This window comes from Musa acuminata, chromosome BXJ2-4 (assembly GCF_036884655.1).
Source record: "Musa acuminata AAA Group cultivar baxijiao chromosome BXJ2-4, Cavendish_Baxijiao_AAA, whole genome shotgun sequence".
Classification (NCBI taxonomy): Eukaryota; Viridiplantae; Streptophyta; class Magnoliopsida; order Zingiberales; family Musaceae; genus Musa; species Musa acuminata.
In genome coordinates, this window is record NC_088341.1 from 10,842,203 (window position 1) to 10,863,601 (window position 21,399).

Genomic DNA, 21,399 nt, shown 5'->3' on the forward strand with positions numbered 1-21,399 from the left:
TTTTGATGGAGGACAGCGCTTTGATGGCGGTAAGTTGGTGGACAAGAATCTGATGCCGGAGATGGGGTACATGTACAGTGGCCTACTGCTGCTGTTGCTGCTGCTGCAAACCAGGTCGATGATGAGATTATGTGCCTCATCTTTAGAGCAAAAAACGCATGTGAGAAGACGTCAGTAGATTATAATGTAGTGCATGTCATAGTCCTAACCGAGGAGTGCTGATGTTAGACGAGTAGATAGAAAAGAAAAAAAAAGATGATAATAATAATAATAATAAAGATAATTATCATAGCTTAATGGATAAATTCTTTTGTACCATTGATCAGATCATGCCATCGAAAATATAATTATGATCTTACACCACTCATAGAGAAACAAAAAATACGATTCATTAATTTATGTATTATAGTATTCTAAATTTTTTTATAGACTCAATTATAAAAATAAAAAAATAATTGTATCAAATCAAATATACAATTTATTATTTTCTTCAAAAATAGATAGTATTTTTACTTATAATATATTTAAATTATATTTAACTAATAAAAGTTATTTAAATATTATATAAACTAAATTATTGCTGCATCAAGTGCCATTGTTCTAATAGCAGAGGATATGCAGAGAGAGAGAGAGAGAGAGAGAGAGAGAGAGAGAGCATTGAACATCTGTTCTTGGGAAGATTAGGTCTTTTTGTTTTTTTTAAGGTAGAATGATTCGAAGTTGCTTCCCTTCTGGAATTGTGTGCTTCTTCACCAAACACCTCTAGTCTTCTGGATTCGGATGCACTCGGTTACTGCCTCCATACCACTGTAATCAACCCACCCCTTTTCTCTGCTACTGGCGTGTGAGCAGGAAGCTTCTTGCTGCCACATTAACCAAGCCACTGACTGGTCTTCTCCTACTATCTTCCTTACTCCAAGCTGTCATAACTGTAACCCACCAATTTATTGCTTATTTATTAACATATTCTACATCTTTTTTATCATCTCAGACTCTCAAATGTTATTACTGGCAGCACTTCGCCCCTGCAAATCCAAAGTAAGGGAGTTTTGGTGCTCAGCTGAGCGACAAACGACACTGTAACCTGCGACACCCTCTCCTTTATCTGCTGACTTGCCAACTCTCATCTTTATGCTCTTCCTCAGATAATTTGCTTGCAGTCAAGGCTCCCAAGAATATTATCTCCCATGAAGTATAAACTATGTTGATTTATCATCTATTCCAAACGTCCAAGAAAATGAAAAATACAGGTCTGATCTATTTCCAGCTTCTATTATTTTCTAAAATTAAACATATTGTTACATGGCCAAAACTTCCAAAGTCAAAATCATTCTAGGATGTTCCCTCTGTAAGCTTGTATCACTACATCAGCCATCGACATGCTTCAATGCAAGAGCTGAGCTTTTCTGACGACAGTGATGGCAGTGAGAACAGGATTTAAATGAATCGAGCTAAGGGGCAAAAGTCTTCTTCAGGAAGAGGTGCATCCAAAGGCCTGGATGCGTCGGGCCACATCGAGAGGGCTGTAAACCGGAGGAAAGCCGCGAGTAATATTCCCACCAGTAACAACATTGTCCGCCATTCCCACCATGTACTACAGAGCATAAGATCTTGAATTAGGACAAGAAAATAAGGAAGTTTAATTTTCATGACAAACGAAAAAGTAGAGGATGAAAGCAATAAAAAGATACCACCACAACAAGTTTAAAAAAATTTAGATAAAGCACCAAGATGTGCACCAGAAAGGAAGATCCAACATTAATCCAGACAAACAGCAGTTGAAGATAATGGTGTGACAAGTGTGATTCTTCATAAACTGTACTAGTTTTACCCAATAAAACGTTTACTCTTCATTCATGGCATTGCTTTAGCCTTTAATGTGGTCAAACAGCTCCACATTAGACATGATCTTTCAGCCAACTCAAGCTAGGACCACTCCAGCATGAGATGCCAATGAAAGCTAGTGGCTCAAACTTCAAATCGGTAACGGAGTATTAAATTCTAGTACATTTTTGAAGAACCTTTCTCAATCTTTTTTTGCATGGTTTGAGTTTTTGTGCTTGTAAGCAGCTGAACTCAATTTCTAAAGATGTAAATCTAATTTAGTGGAACTTATTATAACTTAGATAATATTGTAGGACCTGACCAGTACACTTGTGTAGGAAATCTATCTACTTGCAAAACTAGACACTGAAAGCATATTATAAGGTGAAGATTGCCAGCATAATGTCATAGTATTCAACCATTTTTCTGGCAAAGCAGAAGGAACCTAAAATTAATATGCAAGTGAAAGGCAAACTCCTTTGTTGTATCTGTCGAGTACAGTAGATAAACAACCGGAAAACAAAAAGAAAAAAGGAGATAAACTCATTGCTGATTGATAATTTCAGTACCTTCTTGATGGACGCTCAAAATTCCATCGAACCACCTGATAACTTCCAAAATTTTCAGGAAGCTGAACACGATGTTCAGATAAAAAAGATACTATATCCTGCATATTAGTATTTTTGCTGTAAGTCGGAAAGGTAAAAATGTTAACCTTTGGAAAGACGCCAGATAGAAATGTTACCATCACTGTTGTATCAGAAAAGAAACCAGAAGATGCAGCTGGAAAAATCGCCAATCTCAGCATGGTACTCTTTCCCTTGCTTGCAATATTTATTAAATTAACCTGTAAACAAATAACTTCCACTGTTGAACAATACAGAGATTATGAAATAAATACTATAATATCTTGCAGATCTATGACAAAATAGAGACAGTCCCAATGACATCTCGAAGACTATAACAAGACTAGTTTCTGCCTGATGACCCAAACATAAGCACTTTTACCTCGTAATCTCTACAATGGCCAAGTTGTAAATCCCAAAAGGTTGGGCTTTTCCCAAAATACAAAACAGAAAAGTTCAACCTCACCTGATTTATATCAACTTGTAACTCATGTGCGATAAGCTCCTCTAATTCCTTTGCATGGGGCAATAGTTCAGCATATGCAATGTTCAAAATCATGTCGAAGGTAATGACCCCACTTTCAAACAGATCTGAGAAAAGCAAAAAAATCAAGACAAATCCTACGTTATTTACTCGCAGAAATAAATCCATTTTTCAGCATATCCTATTTGACTTCAATTCTAAAGCCAACGATCAACTTGAATCTTCAAATACTAGAAAATAGTTGTCTTCAAGTTGTTTGCAGGTAGGCAGTTAATTACCTGGTAGAACAGGAGTTGGTGAGTCATTCACTCTTGAATTTGTAAAATCTAAAACTCCAGGTGTAGGGCCTCCATCACTATGCAATCTCTCCCATAATACAGAACAGTTAGTCTTCCAAAAACCAATTCTTTCATTCTGACGGTCATAAGTTACCAGAGTGTTGCGAAAAATAATACCTGCCAGGAGAAACAACTAATATGGGAAGTTTTCAGATGAAGTATCATTTACCATAACAGAGCTTGCAACTATGTTAAAAGATGAAACATTGACATAAGCAAATCCTATTCTGTGGGTCCTATGAATATGGTATCATACCCCCCAAAATTGCCGTCAGATCTTTTTCATTCTGAAAGACTCCCAAGCAGTAAGCACCACTAACCTTCGAATGCTTTATTTTGGAAATACATAAAGAATACAGAAAAAACACATTAGTTAACCAAAGTAATTATTAATAGAACATTAGCAAATAGTACAATAACAACTAAGCAATAGCCAGGACAATGTCCACCTATTACATTGGTAAATTTATAATGAATTTAGAGCCACCTTTACCCGAAACAAGTAGTTTTCTGGTGAAAGCGACAGCTTTTCTCCATTACCAAATACCATATCAACCACTGGGAAGGTCTTTGAGAGTTCAGAGACATCACTGGGAACAGTTCCAAGGAGGTTTTCAATTGAAGGCATTCAAAAGTTAGTCATAAACTTGTAAGAATGAGGAATTTCCAGATATAATATCGCTACAATACCTTCCAGCACCAGAAAAGCAGATGTCACTGTAATTTGGATCGGGTCCAAGTATTCGCTTTAGAGAATGTAAGTTGCTCAAGATCTGTGAGATGTGAGAACATTATTTCAAGACAAATCCAGTTAAAAGGTGACAAATTCTAACTGGCATTAGCACCAGGTTAAAAGCTATCAATAAAAAAATACAACATTTCAATAAAGCTTTCTTTAAGTTAAAAAACTGCACTTTTGTTTTGCAAGTAGTAGTCAAAATGGAAAAAAGAAGAAAAGAAAAGCTTTGACACATTATTGAAAAAGTGACAAAGTGTAGTTCTGTAAATTTTGAGACTAATATTTAATATTTGATATTTTAACGCTCAATATCTTCATTAGCAAGAAACCCCAAAAGATAAGTTCCAATATCAGATCCTATGCAAATGTATATAGGAACTTTCTACTATCAGAAAAACCAGGAAAGCCAGCAACTCATGACATGTTAACATACAACAGTATCTTGTAATTCAAAATTCTATTGGATAATGGGAAAATAGAATACAATTATCATAGGTTCAAATTTCAAAGATCCTACTAGTTGCAATTAAACCTGTCCAAAATTCATAATTGATATTTGTTGAAACAAAACACATAACATAAAAAGGCAGAAAGGAATCTTACAGCATCTCTAAATGCCATAAATGCTTCTTCTGGTAGATATGCATATGTGGTTCCACTATCCAAGATTGTGCCATCCTTGCTATTGAATAGTCTTGGATCAAGATGCAGTAGTTTACCATCCACATGTATTTCCTCCAGCTCAATATTGTAGTATGGGCTGTTGCCATCCCAGGACAAGTAAATCTGAGAAATATGTCAAATGCACATGCAGAGAAACAAAACTTGATCACTCCAATAAACAAAAGATTTGTTGTACCTGCGAATAGGATCTGATCGGGAAAAAACCATGTCAGGAGGTGGAGTTATCTCACCAAGGACCATTGCACCTCCATCAACATCCATCCCACCATAGCATAAAGAAAATGAATCAGTAACAACACCCTTGTCAGCAAGTTGGTCCATTATGCTGAGCTCTCCACGGCCCAGCCCAATTATTCCATCAGCATGTTGATTGAACAAATTACCAGTTTCAGAATTTGCACAGCCAAAAACAGCACGCTGAGGTTTAAGTTCACTTTCTTTTCCAAATGATATAAGGTCCTCACCAAGCACACCACTGCTAGAGCTCATTTCAGTATATTGGCTCTCATAAACACACTGCTTTTGCTCCTTGTCACAGGTACAATCATCATTGCATTTCACAGGCTCATATGTGCTTGACAAATCAGGTTCAAATCTCAAATTCTAGACATCAACAGTGTGAATCAAGGTGAGAAGCCATATAAAACTACTCATCCATAACATATATCTTCAGTTATCAGGACATTCAAAGATACAATATAGCAAACCAATGGACATCTAGATACATTCACCACATCAAACCAATAAATGGAAGAAGAGCAATAAATTACCTTAATGAATCTGAAGCATAGAAATAAGACAACAGTAATTTATCTTCTACAATTTTTTTATATCGGTGCACCTTATTCAAGTGTAAAATAACCTGAGCTGTCAACAATCATGCTTGACTATTATATGCTAAGTACATGAAGAGGAAGTCTAACAGCCCAGCATCTGAAAAAGAATTCAGAACTGAAATGGTAACAGGCAAATGTGTGATTCTTTCCATTCACTAGTTGGAGAAGAATGTCACACATAACAAATCACTGGTAATTGCATTAATTAAATCTAAGATAAGCTTTTGGGGGGACTCAAAGAACATGAATCTAGGCAGAAGAAGACAAAATGAGTGAAGCAGCATGTAGGAATTCTGTAGTTTTAAATGCTTTTATATTGTGAATATATAATAACAAAATAATCCGTTTATGTTGTCATTGTGGTACACTGTACTTATTCTCTAAATCATCCAACTTCTGGTTAAAAATTCAAATTCATGATCCTTCAATGCCAGATCATAACCTATCTTCATTGTATGATCTTATACTATGACATATAACGTAGATTTCCCTGCTAACTTGCGTAACAGGTTTTCAGAGTCCACTCATTTTGATGGGAAATGACTTGGAACAGCAAACAAATAGCCACATCATGCTGGATTCACAAAACAAGGTTTAGTCATTTAGGAATAACAGCAGAACTGTCCAAAGATTCTTTTACAATTATTTCCCTAGCTACTAAAATTTTCATAGAACACTTAACAAAATGTATTCATGGTTCTAAGTGGTCAATAGTGTAGATAATTCCACAATACTAGTAAATATAAAAGCAGTTTGCTCCAGTACTATGATTATGTTGGTTTAGTGTTTCGTTGTCTATGCCAACCACGCTAGCTAATATCCATGTTATAACAAAGTTGTAACAAAAAAACTCAAGTATAATCAGTCTGCTTTACCAAAAAATCTAGTCAGTTAGCTGTGTTCCTTCGGTCTACATCAATAGAGGCCTTCTCAATTACTAACAAGGGTGGCAGGTAAGTGGACCTTGAAAAACGCAGTATCTTCAGTAAGAACAAATCCATCGATCGTGCAACCTATTTACTTATCAATCCAAAAAAGAGCTCTGGTTGCCTTGCATTATAACTCGGTATCGGGCAATGTGTTTATTTCTGTTTGGAACAAAAGAAAGAGAAGAAAAAGAAAAGTGATTTCAGTTCCATCAAGACAGAAGAAATACCTGATGATGATTCCCACATTGCTCGCACGTGGAGCAAGGAACGTAAGTGACCGTGCTCCCAGAATCCACGATCAAGGCAAACTCTTGAGGCGGTGTTCCGATAAAGAGCTTTGCAGTGTAATACCTAAAGATACGCATAAACATTAATCGATTAGCAAAAAGAAGCTATCTTGAAGAATGAAACTTAATCATCGCAGAGAGACCCGCGACGCTAAATCCATTAGCGTAGGTAAAAAATAATTGGAAGAAATTTCGAATCTAAGACAAGAGATCAACGGACGGAGAAAGGAAAAGAGAGGCGGGGCGCACCCATTGGTGACGTAATCATCGTAGAGCCTCATGCTTGCTCTGGCAGTGACCTGCTCGCCTAGCAAGCGTCTCGCCAAGACGGATCGGCGGGTGGAGTTCGAGCGGGAGCAAACAAGCGGCAGCACCAAGTTCGGCTTGCCGCCATGCGTGGCGAGGGCACGGAGGGAGGGTTCCGGCGTTCTAGCGGCGTCCGCGAAGAGGAAGAGGAGGAAGATGAAGGAGGAGGCGGCGGCAATCCAATCACTGGCTCGCGCCATGGAGATCGGGGAAAGGACTCCGCTCGAGAAGGCCGCGGTGCAGGTGCCAGTGGGAGGTGGGGATTGCCGGCGAGAGAGGGGGGAAGGAAACGGGAAGAAGGGGAAAACTTCGCCGCGAGTTCCTGAGGGCGCCTTTTATAGTTTGCTTCGACTTGGTATACTCCCTAGACAACTATCAACTAGCACCGGTGGGGCCCATGGACTTTAACCGACGTGGGAATATGGCCTTTCCGTGAACGGCATTGATCGAAACAAGCTGCGGACGAGATTGGAAGAGAGTAGATACCATTTTGCGAATCACGGAGCAACCACGTCTTCCACGACAGCCTTTGGATGTCGCATCCGACGGTGGATGAAACCCAGCAGGATCATTCACACCTGGTTCTTCTTGAACTCTTGTAGAAGCGGAAGCGGAAGCGGGGTAGAAGTTAGTTGGCGTAATGTGACGGGAACCTCCACATGAATCCATCAAAGCGATGGAGGAAGTCAACAGTATTCCACAAATCTGACCATTGCAATTCGTACATGTAATTTGAATCACGGTGATGTGATAGACTTCTCAAAATTGTATACAAAATCCACGAGTTCTCTTCATACTTAATAATTGAATTCGGAATCGATTTATACCTGATAGTAGATTTTAGGGTTGAAAGGAGAATTTATATATATAATTTTTGTGCAACATTATTTATAAGATAAAAATATATAAAAATAGATGAGATTTCATAAATCAAGAGATATCAAATCTTTTTTATATAATAAAAATATCACAAACTCCATTATAAAGGGATATTATATCATTTTACTTTGATAGCATTCATATTATAAATATGAAGTTTTTCATGTATATATCTTTGTTTGTTAGGGATAACATAACACATTGTATAAGAAATAAAAATTATTATATAAAAAATTTATGTTAAAATTAAAATCAAGTATCGTAAATAAAAGAAATTATATACCTTTAAAATATGATAATTGTAATCACATCAAATATTTAAGTTAGGAATTGATTTTCTTTCCTTACTTGTTATTATAATTTAAGGAAACTTCCTTGTTTGTTGATATGAATTAAGGAAATAACTAGTAAGTATTCCAAATATGATGATATCATATTTGGTAGTATATTAAATGAAAATAATTTATATTAAATAAATACGAAAATTAAAATTTATTTCCCTTAATAGAGGCTCACCTCCTCCTATTTAAAGGGGGGGATCTCTCTCCTTCGTTCCTCACCTAGTCGAGCCTGACAGCAGGAGGAACGAGGAGTTACAGCCTATTGACAAGAGAACGAGTAGTTACACACTGTTGACAAGAGGTATGTTTCCCTGTCTTTCTTAAATTTAAAAGTTTTAGTTTTTATTTTGATTCTTTGAATGTTGAAAGCTTGTAGTTTGAAAAATGTTTATCAATTCTTTAATTGTTAAATTTTTTTTATTATTACATTAAAGTAATCGCTTGTATAATGTTGACCCATGATTAAGTTTTTATTGTAGGTTTAAAGATGTTAAAAATTTATATGTTTTATCTGATATTTTCTGATATTATTGTTTATCTTTAATCTTATCTGAATTAAAATATTATTAGATTAAAATATATTATCTAAAATCTTTTGTGATATTCATTAATTTGAAATTTAAAATATGCTATTCTGTATGATTTAGAATTTGACTAGAATATGTTGAAATTTTATATGTATTGAAAGCATGATTTTTATATGAATTTAGAAGGTTATTTCATTATATTAAAGTTTATGTCTTTTAATGTATTATGATTTCCATTCAAATTAGAATGTTATTACCTTGTTTTAAAGCTTATCTCCTCGTCTATCATTCAATGCGTTATTATGTTTTTTTGTTTATATTGCTAGTGAATATATGTTGCGGTATGAAATTATATATTATTTGGATTGAAATTGCTCACAGGCCAGGCCCAACCCATAGGTCAGGCCACAGCCTATTGGTTAGGCCTAATCAGATTAGGCCCAGCCCGTAGGCCAGGCCCAACCCACGGATCAGGCCTTGGCCCGTAGGCTAACCCAGCCTAACCATCATAGGCGGTCACATGCGATGCACATGACCAGTCCATGGGCCAAGGCTGGGCCAGCTTTGTGTGATGCATGCCCAGTCATGTATAATGCACATGACTAGTAGATGAGCTGGCTTAATCTAACTCAATATTATTGTTGAATTTGAGCCCAATATTATTGATTGAACTAAACTATGCTTGATTAGTCTAGATCAGGGTGATTCCAAATTGATTGACTTATTCAAGTTAGTTTAACCTAAATTGAATCTAATCTAATCCAAATTATACTAGTCTAGGGTGGTTCCAGACCAGTTAAATAAGGATTCGAGATCGGTTCAGTTAGGTCCTAGTAAATTGAGTTCAATTTGATCAATTGAACTAGAGTTCAATTTGATCAATTGAACTAGAGTTCAAGTCAATTGAGGGCTAATTTGTATTATTTGGTATTGATGATATTTGAAAGAAATGTTTAAATGTGTTATTTCATCCCTATATGGACATGACTAGTGTGAGATTATGTTATTTCCCTGCCAAGGGCAAGTAGGGCGATTCCCTTCGGGGATTAGCGGGCCGTCAGACGTGGCGGCTGGACGGTTCCTCCATCCGCTGTTGGGAGGAACGTGTCCCCACTTTGGCGGGTGTGGGACACCACTCCATCCGCTGTTGGGAGTGTGATATGAGTTTGCCTCCATCCGCTGTTGGGAGAACACAAACTCATCCTGTAGGATAAAGCCTCTCCATCCGCTGTTGGGGGAGTGCTCCTTCGGGTATTTGATATACGCCAATGGGATGATTGATTAAATTTTGGTTATGTATTTATCTTGATTTGACTTTTGGGGTTCCTACTCAGCGTTGCTGAATTTTCTTTGTTTTTGATTTTCAGAGTAGCCTCCCTCTAGTACTAAATCGGATTCCAGTGGAGAGCGGACCTTCCTCTACCGCTAGGTAGAGCCACTAGGATGACTCTTGAAGTTAACATCACTATGTTTACTTTTCTATTTGTAATTTGATGAATAAATGAATTGTAATAAATGATTATAGATGATGAATAAAGGATGTTTCTCTATTTGACCTGTGTGGAAATAAATAAATAAATAAATAAATAAATTCTGGATGTGACAATAATTAATAGGTATCTCCGATATTGTGAAATAATGCATTGTGATCTACATCACACATTCACACTATATAACTATATGCATGCATTATAAATCTACATAAGAAACTAGATTTTCATTTTTTTTTTCTATTTTTAGGAACACAATAATTGTTAGAGTAGCTACCTATCGAAATATGAGAAAAGAAATCTTTATGGTAATATAATCCTTAAAAGGTCATGCCTATACAAATAACCAAGAGCAAGGGTCTGAATAAGAAAATTTAAAAAGTTTCTTTCATCAAAATTATCTCATAATGTATACTAATATAAGTAGATTTTCTCATAATGTATACTAACTATAATTAGAATTTAATTAAAATCTCAATATATCTTAACCAATTAATTAGGGCCATAAAATATAAAATTCTCCTTCGTCTATTGATTGATAAGATACAAAAAAAAAGAATTTAAAATAAAATAAATTTATTAAAAAATAAATTTATTAAAAAATAAATTTATTTAATTATATTATAAAATTTTGAAAATTATTTATATGCATATAAATAAAAATAATAATACTACATTAAATTTGACTAAAAATGTGAATTATAGCAGTTATGTATCATTAGTGTCGTGCTTGCTTTTATGTAATACAATACCGTTAATATTTTCTAATGTAATCCAAAATTACCCTTATAATTTATCTTGTTAAGATAATTATGTTATAACATTCAACCATTAACATAATATATAATTATGTTATAACATTCTACCATTAACATAACTAGATAAAGATCTTGTTAAGATAATATATAATTATGTTATATATATATATATATATATATATATATATATATATATATATATATATAAACCAATTAGTTAGATCATAAAATCTAACATATTAGCCTAAAAATAATCATCAAATTTAGAATTAAAAAAGATAAAATTATATTATGATATTTTACCAAAACTTATGTGGCAACATGATATTATACTAATTGAAATGATGGCTCATTTGTCTAACTAGATACAAATTGAATAGATGTGACATGACTCACTCATCATAAGAATTCCTAACAATATGATTCTAATTAAATGCACTTGAAAAGGATGAAAATCAAAATCATAAAATCTAAATATTTCTTATTTAAGTTCACATCATACAAATGAGTTCTACTCACACTTAAAATCTGATTTTAAGGTTGAAGGAAGAATTATATATATAATTTTTGTGTGGCTGCATCTCAACCTTATATATGAGGTAAAAACTAAACAACTAATATAATAAAAATATGATAAACTCCATCATAAAGAGAGATTATGTCCCTTTTACTCTAATAGCATTTATATTATAAAGATGATGTATGTATCGCTAGTCATTAGGACAGTATATAGCAATTGGGCTAAGTACCATCATCAATATATATAAGGTTGAAGGAAGATTATGAGGTGAAAAATAAACAAAAATATATGAGATTTCATAAATCAACAAATATCAAATCTGTTTTATGTAATAAAAATATTGTAAACTCCATCATAAAGAGATATTTTGTCTCTTTTACATTCAAATCACAAACGTGACATTTTTTATAAAAGTATCTATGTTATTGGGGGGTTATCATGGCACATTGGGGGGTTAGCATGGCACATTGGGCTAAGTATCATCATCAAATTTAGAATTAAAAAAACCAAAATTAAATTGTGATATCTTATCAAGACTTTTATACTAGCGACATGTCGCCATGATATTGTACTAATGATGGCTCATTTATCTTATTAGATATAAATTAAATAAATGTGACATGATTGACTTATCCTGATTGATAAAGATGTCTAATAATATGATTTTAATTAAACATATTAGGAAAGGATCAATATTAAGATCATAAATCTAAATAATTCTTATTTAAGCTTACATCATGCATATAAGTTCTAGTTATAATTAAAGTTTGAATTCTAAATCGATTGAGAATAGAATTTTATATATAATTTTTGCGTGTCTGTCTACATCTCAACCTTATTTATGAGGTGAAAAATAAACAACTAATATCAAATCCCTTTTATGTAATAAAAATATGACAAACTCCCTTTTACTCTAATAGCATTTATATTACAAACATGATATATGTCACACTAGTCATCAAGAGTAGCATAGTAATTGAGCTAAGTATTATCATCAAATTTAGAAGTAAAAAATATTAGATTATGATATTTTATCAAAACTTCTAGTGATATGTCACCATGGTATTGTACTAATGATGGTTTATTTGTCTTGCTAGATACAAATTAAATAAGTGTGACATGACCCACTTGACAAAGATTGATAACGATAAGATTTTAATTGAATACATTAGGAAACTATCAATATCAAGATGAGAAAATCTAAATATTTCTTATTTAGGCTTATATTATACATGATAAAAGATTTTAAGGTTGGAAAGAAAATTTTATATACAATTTTTATGTGTCTATATCTCAACCTTATTCATGAGGTGAAAAGTAAATAAAATTGGATGAGATTTCATAAATCAATAGATATCAAATCCTAATAAAAATATGGCAAACTCTATTGTAAAGGGATATTACATCCCTTTTACTTTAATACCATTCATATTACAAACATCAAATTTTAAAATTTTTGATGTATGTATTTTTGTTCATTGCGAGATAGCATAGCACATTAGGCTAAGTATTATTATCAAATTTAAAATTAAAAAAATAAAATTAGATTGTGATATTTTACCAAAACTTATGTGATAGTGATGCATGAACGATATTATACTAATGCTATTATACCCCTCTTCCATGATGTATTATTAGAATGTGACAATCGATCATTCCTCATCTCCTAATCATATATATTATATTTTTTTATTTCACAATATAAATATTTTAAATTATATTTAGTACTTCTAAGATATTTAGATTTATTCTTAAGCATTTGAATCATGTCCTATTTACCTCATATTAATTTAATATGGGACTCATCACATCCTAACAAAAACCATCACCTCACACTAATTATCACGATGATTGAACAGATAGCATGACCAAGACAATTGTTGGATGCTAAATCAGGGTTGAAAATAGAATTACATAGAGGAGATACTTGAAAATTAAAAACTTATAATTATTTATAAAGAGACAAACTTAATAATTTGGAACAGATCTTGTATCCTCTTTGTTCTTGCTCTTCTTCTCTGTTATGTCTTCCGCCGTCTGGGTCTTGGTAAGCTCCCATGGGGCCTCCTTCCCCTTCTCATCATTGGCCATAGCCATTTGCCACGAGGTCATCCCCACCACGCTCTAACCCACCTCTGCGCTCGCTATGGACCTGTCCTCCTCCTCTGTTTCGGTTCTCGCCCTGTCCTCGTCGTCGCCTCCGCCTCCGCCACGAAGGAGTGCTTCACGACCAACGATATTTGCTTCTCCAACCGTTCCCTCCTCCTCTCCAGCCAACACTTCAACTACAACGGTACCACCTTCGCGGTAGTCCCCTATGGCGCTCGCTGGCGCAGCCTTCGCCGCATTGCCACCCTTCGTCTACTCTCCCCTGCTCACTTGGCCTCTTTTGCACCTCTGGCAAACGTCAGATCGCTTCTTCGGAGCCTCAACCTCCTCCGCAGAACGTTGCTTCGTGCAAGTGAACGTCAGGTCCAGGTTGATGGAGACGACGTTCGACATGATTGTGGAGATGATCACGGGAAGCAGGTGCTGCATTGGGGAGGGCAAGAGGTTTGTACACATGGCGGAAGGGGCTTTCCGGTTAAGCTCCATTCCGAACCCTGCAGACTTCATGCCGTTTTTGAGGTGGGTGGGGGTGAATGGACTCCAGAAGCGAATGCAGAGGTTGGAGAAAGAGATAGATGGTCTGATTGAGGAGATCGTCGACGAGATACGAAGGAGGCGGACGAAGAAGGAAGGAAAGTGCACAGAGAGCGGTGACGCGGACATGACTCTTGTCGTGGTTATGCTTTCCATGCAAGAGGAGAATCCGCAGGTTTATACATATAATATCACCCAAGGAATGGTAGAGGTAAGGAGAAAAACCATAACGTTTAAGATCAAATAGTAGATTCAAGTTTCATTTGGGAATGATCTGTAAGTTGTTTGTGTTATTTTGATTGTGTTCGCAATCATAGGTATGGGGTGTTCTCTGGTTTTACGCGTGTATACATATACAACTTTGTTTGTGTTTGATTGGTGCTTTTGGTTTTGGATGCCCAGGTTCTGCTATTAGCAGGAACCGATACGACTTCTGTAAGCATGGAATGGGCAATGGCGCTCTTCCTCAACCATCCCGAAGCCCTGCAGAAGGTTCACGACGAAATAGAGACTCACGTCGGTCATCAGCGCCTGGTGGCGGACTCTGATCTCTCAAACCTCCGCTACCTCAACAGTGTCATCAAGGAGACTCTCAGGTTGTTCCCTCCGGGTCCTCTCCTGGTCCCACGCGAGTCGACCATGGAATGCAAGGTAGGAGGCCTCCACGTCCCGCGCGGCACGATGCTGTTGGTCAATGCACATATGGTCCACAGAGATCCCGAGGTGTGGGCAAACCCTACGAGGTTCATGCCCGAGCGGTTCGAGACCGAGGAAGGAGAAGGATACAAGTTCATTCCCTTCGGAGCTGGAAGGAGGCGGTGCCCGGGGCAAGCCCTGGCCGAAAAGACCATGGGGCTGGCGCTGGCGTCTCTGGTGCAGTGCTTTGAGTGGAGGAGAGTTGGAGAAGAGGAGGTGGATCTCAGTGAGAGCGAGGGACTCACCGCTCCCATGGCTGTTCCCTTGGAGGCTTTGTGCATGCCTCGCCAAGCCATGAGAGAGGTCCTGTCACAACTCTGATGAGACCTGCTTGGTTTCATGAGTTATGGAGTTCCCACGAGTGTCATACTATGCAATGTTTTCTTCTCCTATCTTCTCTCCATGTGAATCTGTACTCCACCTTAATGTATCGCTTTGGTTCCAAAATAATATTATTAATATAATACAATTGACTCACTTATCTTATGTTGAGGTATGAAAATTGTCAGTCGGATGAACCTGTTGAGATCTTGACCGTTGATAGCAAGATCATTCGATCAAATCTCATCCTAGTTGCAGTACATGATCGACAAAGGCCAATCCGTTAATGAAGACCCAACAAAGGCCCAAACAGGCCGAAAGGCCGACTCCTTGGCAGCCTTATGTTGGTATTCCAATAACAGACTCCAAGAGAGAGCCTCTTTAGATCGGCATCCTCGCCTCCTCTTCACCATCCAGCCAAACCAACCCAAACCAAACCCTCGCGGGCCAGAATGGCGGAAGACGGCGAAGCGGCGAAGCCCCACGGCGACGAAGTTCCCGTCAAAGGAGGCAACGAAGCCGAGCCCTCGGCGGCGGTGGAAGCGCCGGTACCGCCCCCTTCCTCTGGCCTCCCGCCCGTCTCCCTCAACATCTGGCCGCCGTCGCAGCGGACGCGGGATGCCGTGATCCAGCGCCTGATCGATACCCTCTCCTCTTCGTCCGTCCTGACCAAACGCTACGGCGTCGTCCCCGTCGACGAGGCCTCCGCCACGGCCCGCCTCATCGAGCAGGAGGCCTTCGACTTCGCCGACTCCGACGGCGTCCGCGCCTCCGCCTCCATTGACGACGGGCTGGAGGTCCTCCAGATCTACTCCAAGGAGATCAGCAAGCGCATGATCGAGTCCGTCAAGTCGAGGGCCTCACCTGTGTCATCCACACCCGCTGTTGAGGAGGCAGCTACGGCGCCCGCTGAATCGGCCTCCATGACTTCTGGTGCTGGTGAAGAAACCTCAGCCGTTACACCGGAGTCTCCTTCGTCTTGAGTTCGGCCTTCGGTTGCTTCTCCGGTTGGTAACTCAGCTTGTTTTGATACCTTGGATCATATGTCCGTATTTATGATCTATGGATCTCTACATTAGAGTGAATTGAAACTTGGTATTTGGATCTACACGTATGAGTATATTTAGAGCTTTGATCTGTTTGCTGTTGTTTTCACTTCAGCAATTTAATTGATATCGTGCCATAATTTCCTCTATGACTTTGAATGCATCCATGCAGATTCTTTCAAGACTCTAATATTTCTTTTATTAAATGTTCCTTAGTAAGGTGAATGATATGTATTGTCTTGTTTTTGCTAGCTTTGTGTGATGCATAATGCTTCGCCTATCCTCCTGAATCCTACAAGGATTGAAAGACTGTTTTTCTTTGTTACTTAAGAACCAATTGGCCCAAGCTTGGGTTGCCAATGTCTGTTGCGTTTGGGCATGCATCTAGGCATGTTATGCACCTGTGTGCATGCGATTTTTGCTATCTATATACTTGTTCTATTTCTGTTTGCTCCCAACTAAGGGCTCAATCATTAGAATCGATAGGACTAGGGCAAAACCAGCCATTAAGAGAACCAAGGGTCATATGACCATTGGGGTTCATGCCTGGACACTCAGGAACTCTATATTTAGAAGTACAAAGGAGTCTCAAGGTGCCAACTAACATTCTTCAGTTTTCTTTTCTTGTTGAAGAGTAGATTTTTTAAAAGAGTAAAAGTTTACATTTCGAAAAATTCTTTTATAAATCTTAGTGCTGTTAGATTTTCATTATATATGTTTGGTCATGGTTCTACTTAATCTAGAATGACTGACTTGTAAAACTTATAAACAACTTTAATTTAGAATACACCAGTATGTGACTCATCAATCTTTTTCATCGAGTAGAAGCCAAAGGTGTAGTCACTTTCTTCATATAGGATAAAAATACTTTCTCAACACTGACCCAAAATGACCTTTCTCAACGGTGCCCATCCCATGCTCAATTCATAGCTTAGGTTGTAGGTCAAGTGGGGTTAGATTAGGTTAAGTTGATTGGGATTCAGCAGATCAATTGATTTATAAAAAAGAGTGAGAGGCTGAAGCCCAATTGTTTTCTCTAGAAGAATCAATTTATTTTGTAACATCTTGCATTTAGAATTGATGTGGATCGAGGATTTGCATTGTCTTTCATGTGAGGTAGCAAACATGTTTTCGTTTATAGGATATGCTACTCACTTAAGAAGGAGAGAACCACCATGCGTATAAACAATAAGCTTTCTGAACTCCTCACTTACATGGGATGTTGCAAAATATAGGGGGGTGCAAATGAACCAATCAAACAAAATAGCCATATGGATTAATTATAAAATTTGAAGTTAAACTTTTGATTTGATTCGGTTTGCTATTTTAAAAAGGCTCCAATTAAGCCAAATCAAATACTATATTATAAACATATGTTTATGTGAACTAATATAAAATATTTATGCTCATAAATGTAGTAGATAATGCTGTTCAACCATATTAATTATATTTTTTGTCATGAATGTAATCCTTTTTTAAATTAAAACATAATATTTGTAAGATATGTAATATTTTAGAATTATATTAAAAAATCAGTCTGAAAGCTGTGCACTTCTACTGGAATTATAGGTACACAATTTCATACAGACAACTACTGCACCTGATCCAATATCTTTTAATCATGATTGGAAAAGAAAGAGATGGTGTGGTGCCATTATAAGGTACAATGTTGTTGTTCTCAGATCACGGTTGTTTAGGGATCAGGAGAGGAATTTTAAGGAATTTTTATACATCTTTATAGGAATTTTCACTTAACATAAAAAACAACAAACAGACATACCGTCTGTAGTAGTCTCTGCTATTAAGTATTAACAAAGCCTCCTTTGATAATATGTTTGTAAAACGCTCAATTATTCTATGTTCCGGGCTCTAGCTGCTATATGTAGTTTTTAAAATTAATGTGTCAGTAGGGGTTTTCAAATAATATCAAAACAAACCTAGCTGAGGTATAGTTAGTTGTATGCTTTGGCATTTGTTTTTACCTCGTTTTTAATGTGCAATGCAGGAGTATGGCCTTTGTTTTTCACATGTCAATGGAATTTGTTCCCAGCTTCTTTCCACGCCAACATGGTCCTGTCCATGGCTGAAAGCCTGAAACTACTGGTCTTGGGTTGCTATTACTGTTATCATCTGGATTTATGTCCTTGCATGTGAAAATGCTGTTGATTTTGATATCATTTAGCATCCCAGTGTGGTGTCATAAACTTGGTGAAACTCGATATTATCAGTTCTGATTTCATTTTTGGTCTAAGCCCCAAAATTTTCAAGTTCAGCAGCTTTATGCATATCATCAAGTTTTACAGTCTTAAACAAGGTTTGAAGAGAATATTATTAAATTACAAATCTTCTGAATAGAAAACAATGCAGAGAGTATTGTGCAATATTCTGACGTAAAAGTTCATCCTTCTAGAATATATGTAACTATTTTTAAATGATTTCAGATCAAAATCATGTCGGTAAAATTGTTTGTGAGGGCCTTTTGCATTTATTACATGGGTTAATAAATAAAATTTTCTATTTTTCAAGTGATATAATTCCATTTTAAGATCTATGCATGAGATGGAGCTTTGGCCCAACTTGGAGATTGCTACTCTACGAATTGGATATCTAGAGTCTAAATCATGAAAACAATTGTCCACCCTCCTTAAACCTCTCATTGAATAAACGACTATGAAACTTGTGTTTATAGACAACAATTGTTCACTCTCCTTTTAGAAAATGTGTTTATGGAATAAACAACCATGGAACTTTGAAGTTGTATGAAAAAAATTTTGATGGACAAGAGAAAACGAAAGAGAAATATACTGAGTCTTTGTGTTATTTTTACTGGCCTCTGTATGTTACATCGAGATCATCAAATTTGCTCAGAACTGATCACAAGTAGGTTAGCTTAGCTTTAAACTTAGCCAGAAAATGTGGTTGGATCTAGAAAAAATGTCTTATGTCTATCTTGCTGGAACCTTTTATTGAATATGGAGATCTATGATTGTCTTTGTGGTTCAGTTCTAGTGTTTTGGAGCAATTGTCTGCAAACATCAAAGTTTTGTTGAGCATTATCTTTGTTATTGTCTTTTGATGTAAAGTAAATTTTGTTAAGCATTGTCCTATTCAGATGCTTCAAGATACCTCTATTTTTTTGGTCATCATTGTTGAATTATTATTTAATTATTTCAGGTTTAAATTGCCTTGAGTATTAGGTAATTACAGTTCAAGATATGAAGTGGAAGAACACATCTGTTTAGTAGAGAATGTATTATGCATCGTCATATTTTATCTAAGTTGTTCGGTCTCAAAATGATCTTTTTCTCGTCTTGCATGTTACAGATAGCTCGCTTCTTGCTCTGGCAAATATGGATGAACGCCGGAGTCTGTAGTCCAGTAATTCTCTAGTCCCATGGGTACACCTTTTGCTTTTTCTGTGTCTTTACTCCGACTGCGATATCTGCTCCTTTCAATGTGCGATCTACTTTTGTGCTTATGTTTTCTGGATTGAAATTTTCAAACTATCCTGCATGACCTGTGGTGATCAGTTCATGTAATGGTCATGTCATCTTCAAAACTTTTTGAACTTTTGTTAGATGCCATCGGAAATATTTTCAGTGAAATGCATGTCTAATATTTTCTCATGTTTAGTTGCTACCAAGAAATGCATGTCTGATATGTTCTCATGTTTAGTTGCTTACATCTATAATTTCCTGCTTGTGGTATTTGTTTGTCTATAAACTTCTTTCCTATTAGACATTTCTTTTTTTTGTTCTCACCTGCTCCTGTAGCCTCTCAATTCTCCTTGCCTTTTTGGGTCCTATTTTGATGTGCTCCACCTGTGCTCTTACTTGCATGTTTCCTCTCAACATCAAACTATAATTTTCTAACTATTTATCATTAACTATATGGATTTGTTGTCATGACTGAGTGCTGCATTAAATAATATCTTTAACTAAATTAGAAGTAATTAAATTTTATTTTATAGTTTCATTAAAATCTTCGTTGATCTTGTCGTATTTCTTCTTGCATTGCTAATACAAAATCTAATTATAACAATTATGAGCCGATGTTTTCCTATGGGTGTGTTTCCGTATGTGATAAATGGTTTTGCATATTAGTTTATGAGGCGGTTTTACACCTTTTACTAACGAGTCATTCGTAATTTCGTAGAAATTTGAACAAAATGATGAGTGATAAATAAGAACATCATTAGTACATGCGCAAATGAATTTATACTGCAAGTTTTACTGTGACAGGAATTATTTACACATTCTGTGAATGACTCGTGTAGAGGTTAAATGATAATTGGGCAAAAATGGTTGCATGTCTGTTCATCGCTACCAAAGAGATCGGCCACGAATGTTTGCAACCTCATCCTACCTGTCGGCAAACGTTCGACTTAATATTCTCTTAAATTCTCTTCTTTTTAGCAAAATTATTTATATAGATAAATTGTCTAAAAAAAAATCTCTCATTTATTTTTTCTTGCAAAACATCCTTTTCTGCTTTATTCTTGTAGAGTCTTATTTGTGTTTTAAAAGATGAGATTGTCCTTTGTTGACACTTTCCCTCGGCATTGTCATTGTATCCCCTTGTGCATTGCTTCTATCCTCATCTTCGTTTGTTGTCGTCACTAAGTATCTTGTTTATCGCTTTTGTCCTTGTTCATCACCCTAGCCCTTCTTCGTTGTTGTCAAGGCTCATTGTCACAGTCGTTTGCTTCTGTTTGTTGCTTCTCTCGACCCTCGCTCTCCATCGTTCTATCCCCTTTTGCTTCTGCTTGTTATATGCAAATTGAAATAACAATAATCCTTATTGTGAGGCGGAAGCGAGGCGACAAGGGTCTCTTTCGTCCTTCATCACCGTAGCCCTTCTTCGTTGTTGTCAAGGCTCATTGTGTTGAAGGTTCGAACACTCGTTTGCTTCTGTTTGTCGCTTCTGTCGCCTCTCGCTCTCCATCGTTCTATCCCCTTTTGCTTATGTTTGTTATATGCAAATTGAAACAACATTAATCCTTGTTGTGAGGTGGAAGCACGGCGACAAGGGTCTCATAGGGCCTAAGAGGATGGTGAAAATAGTAACGAGACCTCCACAAGTGATAACAATTCTCATCATCGTTCACAATCTTTGTCGTCGTCGT

The 21,399-nt window shown here is 36.5% G+C and overlaps 3 protein-coding genes across 4 annotated transcripts; 2 read left to right on the forward strand and 1 right to left on the reverse strand.

Annotated features, from left to right (window-relative positions):
- Positions 1 to 1,307: 1,307 nt before the first annotated feature.
- Positions 1,308 to 7,330, reverse strand: LOC135609017 (aspartic proteinase 36-like). Its single transcript, XM_065102107.1, has 12 exons — positions 6,997 to 7,330; positions 6,688 to 6,811; positions 4,871 to 5,298; positions 4,615 to 4,771; positions 3,963 to 4,045; positions 3,766 to 3,862; positions 3,529 to 3,601; positions 3,213 to 3,389; positions 2,917 to 3,041; positions 2,570 to 2,671; positions 2,394 to 2,491; positions 1,308 to 1,594 (listed from the first exon to the last, which is right to left on the reverse strand). Exons 1-12 carry the CDS (start codon positions 7,251 to 7,253, stop codon positions 1,438 to 1,440), a joined length of 1,878 nt encoding a protein of 625 aa, XP_064958179.1. The 5' UTR covers positions 7,254 to 7,330; the 3' UTR covers positions 1,308 to 1,437.
- Positions 7,331 to 13,594: 6,264 nt separating this feature from the next.
- On the forward strand, positions 13,595 to 15,314 carry LOC135609018 ((+)-piperitol/(+)-sesamin synthase CYP81Q2-like). The gene is made up of 2 exons (XM_065102108.1): positions 13,595 to 14,422; positions 14,614 to 15,314. Exons 1-2 carry the CDS (start codon positions 13,886 to 13,888, stop codon positions 15,226 to 15,228), a joined length of 1,152 nt encoding a protein of 383 aa, XP_064958180.1. The 5' UTR covers positions 13,595 to 13,885; the 3' UTR covers positions 15,229 to 15,314.
- Positions 15,315 to 15,607: 293 nt separating this feature from the next.
- On the forward strand, positions 15,608 to 19,900 carry LOC135609990 (MFP1 attachment factor 1-like). 2 transcript variants are annotated; one of them, XM_065103872.1, is made up of 2 exons: positions 15,608 to 16,235; positions 19,599 to 19,900. In XM_065103872.1, exon 1 carries the CDS (start codon positions 15,681 to 15,683, stop codon positions 16,209 to 16,211), a length of 531 nt encoding a protein of 176 aa, XP_064959944.1. In that variant the 5' UTR covers positions 15,608 to 15,680; the 3' UTR covers positions 16,212 to 16,235; positions 19,599 to 19,900. The 2 variants fall into 2 exon arrangements, with proteins under 2 accessions (XP_064959944.1, XP_064959945.1); XM_065103873.1 differs by lacking the exon at positions 19,599 to 19,900 and adding an exon at positions 18,280 to 18,525.
- The last annotated feature ends 1,499 nt before the right edge of the window (positions 19,901 to 21,399 follow it).

Bases quoted from the DNA above. Each gene is read 5' to 3' on its own strand.
- LOC135609017 (XM_065102107.1), bottom strand. From the start codon at position 7,253: ATGGCGCGAGCCAGTGATTGGATTGCCGCCGCCTCCTCCTTCATCTTC. The intron at 6,812-6,996 runs GTGCGCCCCGCC...GCGTATCTTTAG, and splicing joins GATGATTACGTCACCAATGG to GTATTACACTGCAAAGCTCT. The intron at 5,299-6,687 runs GTATTTCTTCTG...GTTGATGTCTAG, and splicing joins AATGTGGGAATCATCATCAG to AATTTGAGATTTGAACCTGA.
- LOC135609018 (XM_065102108.1), top strand. From the start codon at position 13,886: ATGGCGCTCGCTGGCGCAGCCTTCGCCGCATTGCCACCCTTCGTCTAC. The intron at 14,423-14,613 runs GTAAGGAGAAAA...TTGGATGCCCAG, and splicing joins TCACCCAAGGAATGGTAGAG to GTTCTGCTATTAGCAGGAAC.
- LOC135609990 (XM_065103872.1), top strand. From the start codon at position 15,681: ATGGCGGAAGACGGCGAAGCGGCGAAGCCCCACGGCGACGAAGTTCCC.